General features: G+C 44.1%; 1 protein-coding gene across 1 annotated transcript; it reads left to right on the forward strand.

The window, feature by feature from the left end:
- The first annotated feature begins 524 nt into the window (after positions 1-524).
- LOC117063745 (cTAGE family member 2-like) lies at positions 525-9,505 on the forward strand. The gene is given in 5 exon segments (XM_033177641.1): positions 525-1,663; positions 7,828-7,905; positions 7,907-9,060; positions 9,063-9,092; positions 9,095-9,505. Coding segments are annotated over 5 exon segments (2,400 nt in total). The 5' UTR covers positions 525-602; the 3' UTR covers positions 9,172-9,505.
- Positions 9,506-12,978: the final 3,473 nt, after the last annotated feature.

The following is a 12,978-nucleotide window of genomic DNA, read 5'->3' on the forward strand; positions in this document are numbered from 1 at the left end:
GTCAATCAGAAAATTTATATTTTAGCTATAAAATTACCTATCACAATTTACCACAGGGCATAATCTTAGTCAAGCACCCAAATTAATGATTTCAGACCACAGATAACTGAAAACACCAAAGTGAGAAGGTGGCAGGTATTTCAGTTAGCTACTGCTGCATAACGAATGACCCCAAAGCTTAGCGACTTAAAACAATGATTTGTTATTCCTTATTCTGTCAGCTGGGAGTTTCTTCTGCTGTCCTCACCTGGGCTCATGCACAAGGCTACATTTAGCTAGGGTGTCAGCTTGGGGATGGGCGTAGCTGGGATGCTGGGTCACCTGAGTCTTTCTCTGCATGTGGTATTGTTTTAAAATACAGGCTTTAGTGCTGCCTCAGGATGTAGAGCGTAACAAGGGGACTGGGGTGGGCCGCATGGACCTGTGAGGCCTGTGGGTGCCTGCATCCTCCAGATCCCCCCCGCAGCCGACTCCGCAGTGGTCCGCTCCGGTTGCCTGGTGCAGATTTGCGTTCCAAACGGAAGGCTGAGGATTCTCTGCCCGTTATTGTGGCCCCGACAGGCCGTGGTTGCTTTGGCCACCGCCAGAGCAGCCTTGGCGCTATGAAGGAGCCCGGGGCTACCCCTCAGCCTTACTGGGGGCTGCTCCTGGAGGAGCCGCGCAGGGTTGTGGCAGCACTGCCTGAAGGCAGGGGACCAGATTCGACTCCTTATGGTTTTCCATGGGAATTGGTGATATGTGCAGCTGTCGTTGGATTTTTTGCTGTTCCCTTTTTCTTGTGGAGAAGTTTTAGATCAGTTAGGAGTCAGCTTTATGCGGGAAGAGAGAAAAAGCTTGCTGAAGTGCTTTCTGGACTAATTGAAGAAAAATGTAGATTACTTGAAAAGTTTAGCCTTGTTCAAAAAGAGTATGAAGCCTATGAAGTAGAGCCATCTTTAGAGGATGACAGCTCTGAGAAGGAGGCAACAGAAACACAAAGTTTGGAGGCAACCTGTGAAAAGCTGAACAGGTCCAATTCTGAACTTGAGCATGAAATACTCTGTCTAGAAAAAGAGTTAAAAGAAGAGAAATCTAAACATTCTGAACAAGATGAATTGATGGCGGATATTTCCAAAAGGATACAGTCTCTAGAAGATGAGTCAAAATCCCTCAAATCCAAAGTAGCTGAAGCCAAAATGACCTTGAAGAGATTTCAAATGAATGAAGAACGACTGAAGATAGCAGTACAAGAGGCTTTGAATGAAAATTCTCAACGTCAGGAAAGCCAGAAACAGCTTTTGCAAGAAGCTGAAGTATGGAAAGAACAAGTGAGCAAACTTAATAAACAGAAAATAACATGTGAAGACTCCAAAGTACATGCAGAACAAGTTCTAAATGATAAAGAAAATCACATCGAGACTCTGACTGAATGCTTGCTACAGATCAAAGATTGGGCTGCTGTGCTGGAAGAAGACATAACAGATGATGGTAACTTGGAATTAGAAATGAACAGTGAATCAGAAGGTGGTGCTTACTTACATAATCCTCCGAAAAGAGCTTTGGAGACATTGATTCATGCAGCTAAGTTAAATACTTCGTTAACAACCTTAGAAAGAGAAAGAAACCGAATTTATATTCAGTTATCTGAAGTTGATGAAACCAAGAAGGAGCTCAGAGAGCATATTAAAAATCTTCAGGGGCGGAGCAAGATGGCCGAATAGGAACAGCTCCAGTCTTCAACTCCCAGCGCGAGCGACACAGAAGACCGGTGATTTCTGCATTTTCAACTGAGGTACTGGGGTCATCTCTCTAGGGAGTGCCGGACAATCGGTGCTGGTCAGCTGCTGCAGCCTGACCAGCGTGAGCTGAAGCAGGGCGAGGCATCGCCTCACCTGGAAGCGCAAGGGGGAAGGAAATCCCTTTTCCTAGCGAGGGGAACTGAGACACACAACACCTGGAAAATCGGGTAACTCCCACCCCAATACTGCGCTTTAAGGAAACAGGCACACCAGGAGAATATATCCCATACCTGGCGGGGAGGGTCCCACGCCCACGGAGCCTCCCTCACTGCTAACACAGCCGTCTGGGGCGATCTATCCGCAAGGCAGCAGCGAGGCTGGGGGAGGGGCGCCCGCCATTGCTGAGGCTTAAGTAGGTAAACAAAGACGCTGGGAAGCTCGAACTGGGTGGAGCTCACAGCAGCTCAAGGAAGCCTGCCTGTTCTGTAGACTCTACCTCTGCGGACAGCGCACAGCTGCAGTCCATTAGGGGAAAGAGCGGGGCCGTGGCAGACGCGAACGACTCTGTCTGACAGCTTGGGGGAGCCGTGGATCTCCTAACGCGGAGGTTGAGATCTGAGAACGGACAGACTGCCTGCTCAGGTGGGTCCCTGACCCCTGAGTAGCCTAGCTGGGAGACATCCCCCACTAGGGGCAGTCTGACACCCCACACCTCACAGGGTGGAGTCACCCCTGAGAGGAAACTTCCAAAGAAAGAATCAGACAGGTACACTCGCTGTTCAGCAATATTCTATCTTCGGCAACCTCTGCTGCTGACACCCAGGCAAACAGGGTCTGGAGTGGACCTCAAGCAATCTCCAACAGACCAACAGACAGTCCTTCTGACTGTCAGAAGGAAAACTATCAAACAGGAAGGACACCTATACCAAAACCCCATCAGTACGTCACCATCATCAAAGACCAGAGACATAAAACCACAAAGATGGGGAAGAAGCAGGGCAGAAAAGCTGGAAATTCAAAAAATAAGAGCGCATCTCCCCCTGCAAAGGAGCGCAGCCCATCGCCAGCAACGGATCAAAGCTGGTCAGAGAATGACTTTGACGAGATGAGAGAGAAGGCTTCAGTCCATCAAACTTCTCAGAGCTAAAGGAGGAATTACGTACCCAGCGCAAAGAAACTAAAAATCTTGAAAAAAAGTGGAAGAATTGACAGCTAGACTAATTAATGCAGAGAAGATCATAAACGAAATGACAGAGATGAAAACCATGACACGAGAAATACGTGACAAATGCACAAGCTTCAGTAACCGACTCGATCAACTGGAAGAAAGAGTATCAGCGATTGAGGATCAAATGAATGAAATGAAGCGAGAAGAGAAACCAAAAGAAAAAAGAAGAAAAAGAAAGAACAAAGCCTGCAAGAAGTATGGGATTATGTAAAAAGACCAAATCTACGTCTGATTGGGGTGCCTGAAAATGAGGGGGAAAATGGAACCAAGTTGGAAAACACTCTTCAGGATATCATCCAGGAGAACTTCCCCAACCTAGTAGGGCAGGCCAACATTCAAATTCAGGAAATACAGAGAACGCCACAAAGATACTCCTCCAGAAGAGCAACTCCAAGACACATAATTGCCAGATTCACCAAAGTTGAAATGAAGGAAAAAATCTTAAGGGCAGCCAGAGAGAAAGGTCGGGTTACCCACAAGGGAAGCCCATCAGAATAACAGCAGACCTCTCGGCAGAAACTCTACAAGCCAGAAGAGAGTGGGGGCCAATATTCAACGTTCTTAAAGAAAAGAATTTTCAACCCAGAATTTCATATCCAGCCAAACTAAGCTTCATCAGTGAAGGAGAAATAAAATCCTTTACAGATAAGCAAATGCTTAGAGATTTTGTCACCACCAGGCCTGCCTTACAAGAGACCCTGAAGGAAGCCCTAAACATGGAAAGGAACAACCGGTACCAGCCATTGCAAAAACATGCCAAAATGTAAAGAACATCGAGGCTAGGAAGAACTGCATCAACTAACGAGCAAAATAACCAGTTAATATCATAATGACAGGATCAAGTTCACACATAACAATATTAACCTTAAATGTCAATGGACTAAATGCTCCAATTAAAAGACACAGACTGGCAAACTGGATAAAGAGTCAAGACCCATCAGTCTGCTGTATTCAGGAGACCCATCTCACATGCAGAGACATACATAGGCTCAAAATAAAGGGATGGAGGAAGATCTACCAAGCAAATGGAGAACAAAAAAAAGCAGGGGTTGCAATCCTAGTCTCTGATAAAACAGACTTTAAACCATCAAAGATCAAAAGAGACAAAGAAGGCCATTACATAATGGTAAAGGGATCAATTCAACAGGAAGAGCTAACTCTCCTAAATATCTATGCACCCAATACAGGAGCACCCAGATTCATAAAGCAAGTCCTTAGAGACCTACAAAGAGACTTAGACTCCCATACAATAATAATGGGAGACTTCAACACTCCACTGTCAATATTAGGCAGATCAACGAGACAGAAAGTTAACAAGGATATCCAGGAATTGAACTCATCTCTGCACCAAGCGGACCTAATAGACATCTATAGAACTCTCCACCCCAAATCAACAGAATATACATTCTTCTCAGCACCACATCGCACTTATTCCAAAATTGACCACATAATGGAAGTAAAGCACTCCTCAGCAAATGTACAAGAACAGAAATTATAACAAACTGTCTCTCAGACCACAGTGCAATCAAACTAGAACTCAGGACTAAGAAACTCAATCAAAACCGCTCAACTACATGGAAACTGAACAACCTGCTCCTGAATGACTACTGGGTACATAACGAAATGAAAGCAGAAATAAAGATGTTCTTCGAAACCAATGAGAACAAAGATACAACATACCAGAATCTCTGGGACACATTTAAAGCAGTGTGTAGAGGGAAATTTATAGCACTAAATGCCCACAAGAGAAAGCAGGAGAGATCTAAAATGGACACTCTAACATCACAATTAAAAGAACTAGAGAGGCAAGAGCAAACACATTCAAAAGCTAGCAGAAGGCAAGAAATAACTAAGATCAGAGCAGAACTGAAGGAGATAGAGACACAAAAAACCTCCAAAAAATCAATGAATCCAGGAGTTGGTTTTTTGAAAAGATCAACAAAATTGACAGACCGCTAGCAAGACTAATAAAGAAGAAAAGAGAGAGGAATCAAATAGACGCAATAAAAAATGATAAGGGGATATCACCACCAACCCCACAGAAATACAAACAACCATCAGAGAATACTATAAATGCCTCTACGCAAATCAACTAGAAAATCTAGAAGAAATGGATAATTTCCTGGACACTTACACTCTCCCAAGACTAAACCAGGAAGAAGTTGAATCCCTGAATAGACCAATAGCAGGCTCTGAAATTGAGGCAACAATTAATAGCCTACCCACCAAAAAAAGTCCAGGACCAGATGGATTCACAGCTGAATTCTACCAGAGGTACAAGGAGGAGCTGGTACCATTCCTTCTGAAACTATTTCAATCAATAGAAAAAGAGGGAATCCTCCCCAACTCTTTTTATGAGGCCAACATCATCCTGATACCAAAGCCTGGCAGAGACACACAAAAAAAAGAGAATTTTAGACCAATATCCCTGATGAACATCGATGCAAAAATTCTCAATAAAATACTGGCAAACCGGATTCAGCAGCACATCAAAAAGCTTATCCACCATGATCAAGTGGGCTTCATCCCTGGGATGCAAGGCTGGTTCAACATTCGCAAATCAATAAACGTAATCCAGCATATAAACAGAACCAAAGACAAGAACCACATGATTATCTCAATAGATGCAGAAAAGGCTTTTGACAAAATTCAACAGCCCTTTATGCTAAAAACGCTCAATAAATTCGGTATTGATGGAACGTACCTCAAAATAATAAGAGCTATTTATGACAAACCCACAGCTAATATCATACTGAATGGGCAAAAACTGGAAAAATTCCCTTTGAAAACTGGCACAAGACAGGGATGCCCTCTCTCACCACTCCTATTCAACATCGTGTTGGAAGTTCTGGCTAGGGCAATCAGGCAAGAGAAAGAAATCAAGGGTATCCAGTTAGGAAAAGAAGAAGTCAAATTGTCCCTGTTTGCAGATGACATGATTGTATATTTAGAAAACCCCATTATCTCAGCCCAAAATCTCCTTAAGCTGATAAGCAACTTCAGCAAAGTCTCAGGATACAAAATTAATGTGCAAAAATCACAAGCATTCTTATACACCAGTAACAGACAAGCAGAGAGCCAAATCAGGAATGAACTTCCATTCACAATTGCTTCAAAGAGAATCAAATACCTAGGAATCCAGCTTACAAGGGATGTAAAGGACCTCTTCAAGGAGAACTACAAACCACTGCTCAGTGAAATCAAAGAGGACACAAACAAATGGAAGAACATACCATGCTCATGGATAGGAAGAATCAATCGTGTGAAAATGGCCATACTGCCCAAGGTTATTTATAGATTCAATGCCATCCCCATCAAGCTACCAATGAGTTTCTTCACAGAATTGGAAAAAACGCTTTAAAGTTCATATGGAACCAAAAAAGAGCCCGCATTGCCAAGACAATCCTAAGTCAAAAGACAAAGCTGGAGGCGTCACGCTACCTGACTTCAAACTATACTACAAGGCTACAGTAACCAAAACAGCATGGTACTGGTACCACAACAGAGATATAGACCAATGGAACAGAACAGAGTCCTCAGAATAATACCACACATCTACAGCCATCTGATCTTTGACAAACCTGACAAAAACAAGAAATGGGGAAAGGATTCCCTATTTAATAAATGGTGCTGGGAAAATTGGCTAGCCATAAGTAGAAAGCTGAAACTGGATCCTTTCCTTACCCCTTATACGAAAATTAATTCAAGATGGATCAGAGACTTAAATGTTAGACCTAATACCATAAAAACCCTAGAAGAAAATCTAGGTAGTACCATTCAGGACATAGGCATGGGCAAGGACTTCATGTCTAAAACACCAAAAGCAACGGCAGCAAAAGCAAAAATTGACACATGGGATCTAATTAAACTAAAGAGCTTTTGCACAGCAAAAGAAACTACCATCAGAGTGAACAGGCAACCTACAGAATGGGAGAAAATTTTTGCAACCTACTCATCTGACAAAGGGCTAATATCCAGAATCTACAAAGAACTCAAACAAATATACAAGAAAAAAACAAACAACCCCATCAAAAAGTGGGCAAAGGATATGAACAGACATTTCTCAAAAGAAGACATCCATACAGCCAACAGACACATGAAAAAATGCTCATCATCACTCGCCATCAGAGAAATGCAAATCAAAACCACAATGAGATACCATCTCACACCAGTTAGAATGGCAATCATTAAGAAGTCAGGAAACAACAGGTGTTGGAGAGGATGTGGAGAAATAGGAACACTTTTACACTGTTGGTGGGATTGTAAACTAGTTCAACCATTATGGAAAACAGTATGGCGATTCCTCAAGGATCTAGAACTAGATGTACCATATGACCCAGCCATCCCACTACTGGGTATATACCCAAAGGATTATAAATTACTCTACTACAAAGACACATGCACACGTATGTTTATTGCGGCACTATTCACAATAGCAAAGACTTGGAATCAACCCAAATGTCCATCTGTGACAGACTGGATTAAGAAAATGTGGCACATATACACCATGGAATACTATGCAGCCATCAAAAAGGATGAGTTTGCGTCCTTTGTAGGGACATGGATGCAGCTGGAATCCATCATTCTTAGCAAACTATCACAAGAAGAGAAAACCAAACACCGCATGTTCTCACTCATAGGTGGGAACTGAACAATGAGATCACTTGGACTCGGGAAGGGGAACATCACACACTGGGGCCTATCATGGGGAGGGGAGGAGGGAGGGATTGCATTGGGGAGTTATACATGATATAAACGTCATGCACATGTACCTAGAACTTAAAGTATAATAAAAAAATTAAAATAAAAATAAAAAAATAAAAATAAAAAAATAAAAAAATAAAAAAATAAATATAAAATAAAAATAAAAAAATAAAAAAATAAAAATCTTCAGACGGAACAAGCATCTTTGCAGTCGGAAAACACACACTTTGAAAGTGAGAATCAGAAACTTCAACAGAAAGTTAATGACTGAATTATATCAAGAAAATACAATGAAACTCTACAGGAAGTTAATAGTAGAGGAAAATAACTGGTTAGAAAATGAGAAACTTTCTAAAGTAGATGAAATGATCAGCCATGGCACTGAAGAGCTGGAGACCTGCAGAAAGCGAGCCAAAGATCTTGAAGAAGAATTTGAGAGAACTATGCGTTTTTATCAAGGGAAGATTATTTCCCATGAGAAAAAAGTACATGATAATTGTTTGGCAGCATGCACTGCTGAAAGAAACCTCACTGATTTAAGGAAAGAAAATGCTCACAACAGACAAAAATTAGCTGAAACAGAGTTTAAAATGAAACTTTTAGGAAAAGATCCTTATGCACTTGATGTTCCAAATACAGCATTTGGCAGAGAGCATTCCTCATATGGTCCCTCTCCACTGGGTCGGCCTTCATCTGAAACGAGAGCTTTTCTCTATCCTCCAACTTTGTCGGAGGGTCTACTGAGACTCTCACCTTTGCTTCCAGGGGGAGGAGGAAGAGGCCGAAGAGGCCCAGGGAATCCTCTGGACCATCAGATTACCAATGAAAGAGGAGAATCAAGCTGTGAGAGGTTAACCAGTCCTCACAGGGCTCCTTCTGACACTGGGCGCCTGTTGCCTCCATGGGAACAGGACCGTAGGATGATGTTTCCTCCACCAGGACAATCATATCCTGATTCAGCTCTTCCTCCACAAAGGCAAGACACATTTTATTCTAATTCTGCTAGACGCTCTGGACCAGCAGAACTCAGAAGTTTTAATATGCCTTCTTCAGATAAAATGGATGGGCCAATGCCTTCAGAAACGGAATCCGGTAGAAATGATACCAAAGACAATCTTGGTAATTTAAATGTGCCTGATTCATCTCTCCCTGCTGAAAATGAAGCAACTGGCCCCGGCTTTGTTCCTCCAGCTCTCGCTCCAATCAGAGGTCCATTGTTGCCAGTGGATGTGAGGGGGCCGTTCATGAGAAGAGGACCTCCTGTCCCTCCACCTCCTCCAGGAACCATGTTTGGAGCTTCTCCATATTATTTTCCACCAAGGGGTGTCCCAGGTCCACCACGTGCTCCATTTGCAATGAGAAATGTCTATCCACCGAGGGATTTTCCTCCTTACCTTCCCCCAAGACCTGGATTTTTCCCCCACCCACACATTCTGAAGGTAGAGCGAGTTCCCTTCAGGGTTGAGTCTGCCTTCAAATGAGCCTGCTACTGAAGATCCTGAACCACGGCAAGAAAACTGACAATATTTTTGCTCTCTTCAAAAGTCATTTTGACTGTTCTCATTTTCAGTTGAAGTAACTGCTGTTACTTCAGTGATTACACTTTGCTCAAATTGAAACTTAATGGAATTATAATTCTCAGGATAGTATATTGTAAATAAGGATGATTTAAATATGAATCTTATGAGTAAATTATTTCCATTTTATTTTATTCTAGATAGTAAAACTATTTTAATTTGATTAATCTACTATTATCTAAACAATAGTGGGAGTTTTATATATGTAATCTTGCAGGTGGGGAGGTTTTAAATTCTAAAGGCCTTGTCCTTATTCCAAGAACTGTATTTACTGTAGTTGTAGACAAATGTGAAATAACTTTATGCTTAATTAAATACATTTTAGTTGACTTAAAAATATATATAGGTTGCATTATTCTTCAGGTATGGAGAGACCGACAGATCAAGAGTCGATTGCCACTGAAAAGATTGTTTGTTACTCACAGATCCCAAGAGAAGGGAAAGTGCTGTGCCATGCAGCACCATATAGGGAGGCACTATGGTCAGTGAGAAGGCGGGAGTGATGGAAAAACATGGGCAAGAGCCTTTATGGTGGTTTCCACGGGAAGAAGTGAGTGAGGCAAGGTGAGCAGGGTTAAGGTTAGCTATTATAGTTTGAGTAATTTCAGCGGGCTCTGGGTATAGGGGCTGTCCCTAGTTGTCTGGTACTTGGCCCCTGGGGTGCTTGGGGCAGAGGAATAGTGGCCTAGAGTGTGTGAGTCCTGTGGAAGGCTGATGGAGTAGGTAGCTGGGGGCATGAGCTCTGGACTGGTTAGTTTGTGTTTGAAAAGCACGCTCATGGGCAAGTTTACTGTCTGTAGGAATTGGCTAACCCTGAGAGGGACAGACCTGCCAAGGTCACCAAGGCCCTAGATGTCGAAGCATCATAATACATAAAAAGACATGGTTAATATGGTATCAGAGCCTCTGTCTTCACGTGGCCTCTCATGAAGGGCTCTAGAGTAAGCTCCCTTAAGGGATGTCAAAGGCCGTTCAAGACAGCAGAAGCCACAAGGCCACGTAAAGCCTCAGGTTGGAAGTTATGCAACATCACTTCTGCTGCATTCCTTGGGTCAAAGCAAGTCACAGATGCACCCCAGATCCCTGCTCACGTCGAGAGGAGAGAGGAACATTAACCATGTGGGAGGGGAGGGTCATTACAGTTGTTTTGGCAAACAACCTGCTACAGAAAGTGTGATTTCAGAGCACTGCAAAGGCCTTTCTGAACAGACCAGATCCAATAGGAAGAGCAGAAAGAAGCTGGGTTCCAGCTGGTTTGTCTTTGCTAGTGTGGAGTCAGGGTATAGCTTCCCTTTCACTGTTGGTCCCCAGCATCAAGGGTCAGTTGGGTGTTTGCCCGGGAGCCTGCAGGGACTGTTTGTACTTTTAGAGGAGGGTTGGCATGGCTTTGGGTTGCTGTCTCTGAAACTGCCCCAGGGCCTGGGATCCCAGGGAGTGCCTGCCTGGGCTGGCAGGGAGCCCAGGCCTGTTTGCAAACTGTTTGAATGCCTCAGGGTCAGGGTCTCTCATGGGCATATTATTTTCTTATCAGGAGTTAAAATAACTCTAGAACTTCTCCCATAGAAATGCAGATGCTTTATTATAATGAAAGTACCATTTGTAAAGCATATGGAATTAGGCCAGTAACAACCAACATTTACTCCACTTCTAGGGCCCATGAAGCACTTTCTCATATGTTCTTCCTTGTTCTCACAGTCACCTGTGGTTAGGCCTCATTGTCCTAGTTTTTCATATGAGAACACTAAAGCTCTAGCAGGGCTCAAAATTGGCTTGGGGCCTTAGGAGTTGCCCTGGGCCCAAGGGTGGAGCTATGGGAGCCCTACAAAGCCTGCCCTGTTTCATACCATCGCTTCAGTGAATCCCTTCTCTCCCCTATACCTGCTCATTCTGTGTGGCTGCACTCATTAGATTATTTCACCCTTTGAATTAGATGCCTCAGGGAGTCCCCTTAGCGGGCTAAGTTAACCTTTGCAGGGGGTACTGACACCCCCAGGTACAGCCCAGCCCTGCATGCCGCTTTTTGCTCCAGGGACCCCAGCCTGGTCCACTATTTGCTGGGAGAAGATTTCAGTCCCTCCAGAACACACAGCCTTTGAGGAGCCACAGCTCCCAGAGCCCGAGCCCCAAGTCACCACTGGGTGCAGTGCACGCTCCTCTGCTGTGCAGTGGTGGAGCTTCATCCTGGTGAGTCATTAGTTCTGCGTCTACAGGTGTCTCAGCGAGACGCCTACCTGTCTGCTTCACAGCCCCAGGTGAAGCCATCATTCTCAAGCCGACTGGGGAAGAGAAGGCAGCATCACAGCTGAGTTCCTCTCCGACATAGTACCACGGGGCATTGTCCTCAGACACACGCTGACATGAACCCAGGCTAATGAGGCAGAACCTCTCAAAATAGCATTCTGTTTCTTTGGAAACCGAGATGTAGTTTTTTAAATGCCACGTGGCCCTCAATCACATTTTGCATTTCCTAGCACTTATTCTGCCATTTTTACAGGGACCTGTGGCAGGCAGAGGGGCTCGGGGCAGCTTCCCTGCAGGATTCCACTTCCTGCTTGGGTCGACCCCACTGCTGCGAGGGAGGGCTTGCCCCTCGCCTCCCTGCTCTCTGGGTGTTTCCTTTGTGAAAGGAGGGACCTAGCCTGCTAGAAAACATCTCAAAGCCCTGTCAAGGAGGAACTCCAGCTTCCCTTAGGATGCTCTGAAGAAGGTGCTTTCCCAAGGAGAGGGCCTCAGGAGGGCAGTGGCACCTCCCTGACTGGGTGAGTCAGGTGCGGCTCTAGCCAAGGTGAGTGGGGCCTGCTGTGTCTGAGGTGGTGACAGCAGGCACTGAGACTGCTCCAGAATCATGGCTGTCTGAGGTTGTTGCTCTGAAGTCCTGCCTCTGGGCCATCGTCCAGTGTCGTGACAGCTCTTTTCTCTGGAAGAGGACAGTCTCTCTCCCTGCACGAACTACTTTCAGCCTGACATTTCTTCTCCTGCTTAGGGCCGTTCTCTGTGGACTGCTTCGTGGTGTCTGCTGTTTTTCTTAGCTCAGTGCTTCTCAATGAGGGTGCTTTTGACCTCCCATGGGGGCATTTGGTAATGTCCAGAGATATTTTACACAGTAACTACTGGAGGTGTGCTACTGGTGTTGAGTGGAGGCCAGGGATGCTGCTAAACACCCCACAGCACGCAGGACAGATCCCCACATACCCCCCACAGCAATTCTCTCTTCCAAAATGTAGTACTAATTAGGTTAAGAAACCCTGCTAATGATGATGTTCCCCTACCTGGTAAATAAAATTCAAGGTTCTCAGCCTCCAGATCAGTACAAAATGGATGTTTCTTGGCTGAAATGCTTGGATCCAGAAGTGTTTTAAATTTAGGATTTCGGAAAATTTGCATTATATTTACTGGTTGAGCATTTCCAACCTGAAAATCTGAAATCGAAAATGCTCCAATGAGCATTTCCTTTGAGCATGACCTTTCAGCATCATGTTGATACTCAAAACGTTGCAGAATTTGGAGTATTTCAGATTTTTGGATTGTTCAACCTGTACTTTTCACAGTATCTTGAAAACGGACCATGCTTATCTTTTCTCTTTTGATCTAGAGCCTCCTTCTTTTCCACGTCCATACCGTGAATTCCTATTCAAGCCCAGAGAAAAGTATTCATTACTACTATGCATTAGCTGCTGAGGGCCAGGTGATGTTTTCCCAGATCTAACTCATCATGATCATGATCATCATCATTATCGTCATCATCATCATC

This window comes from Trachypithecus francoisi, unplaced genomic scaffold, assembly GCF_009764315.1.
Source record: "Trachypithecus francoisi isolate TF-2019V2 unplaced genomic scaffold, Tfra_2.0 Lachesis_group18, whole genome shotgun sequence".
NCBI classification, from domain to species: domain Eukaryota; kingdom Metazoa; phylum Chordata; class Mammalia; order Primates; family Cercopithecidae; genus Trachypithecus; species Trachypithecus francoisi.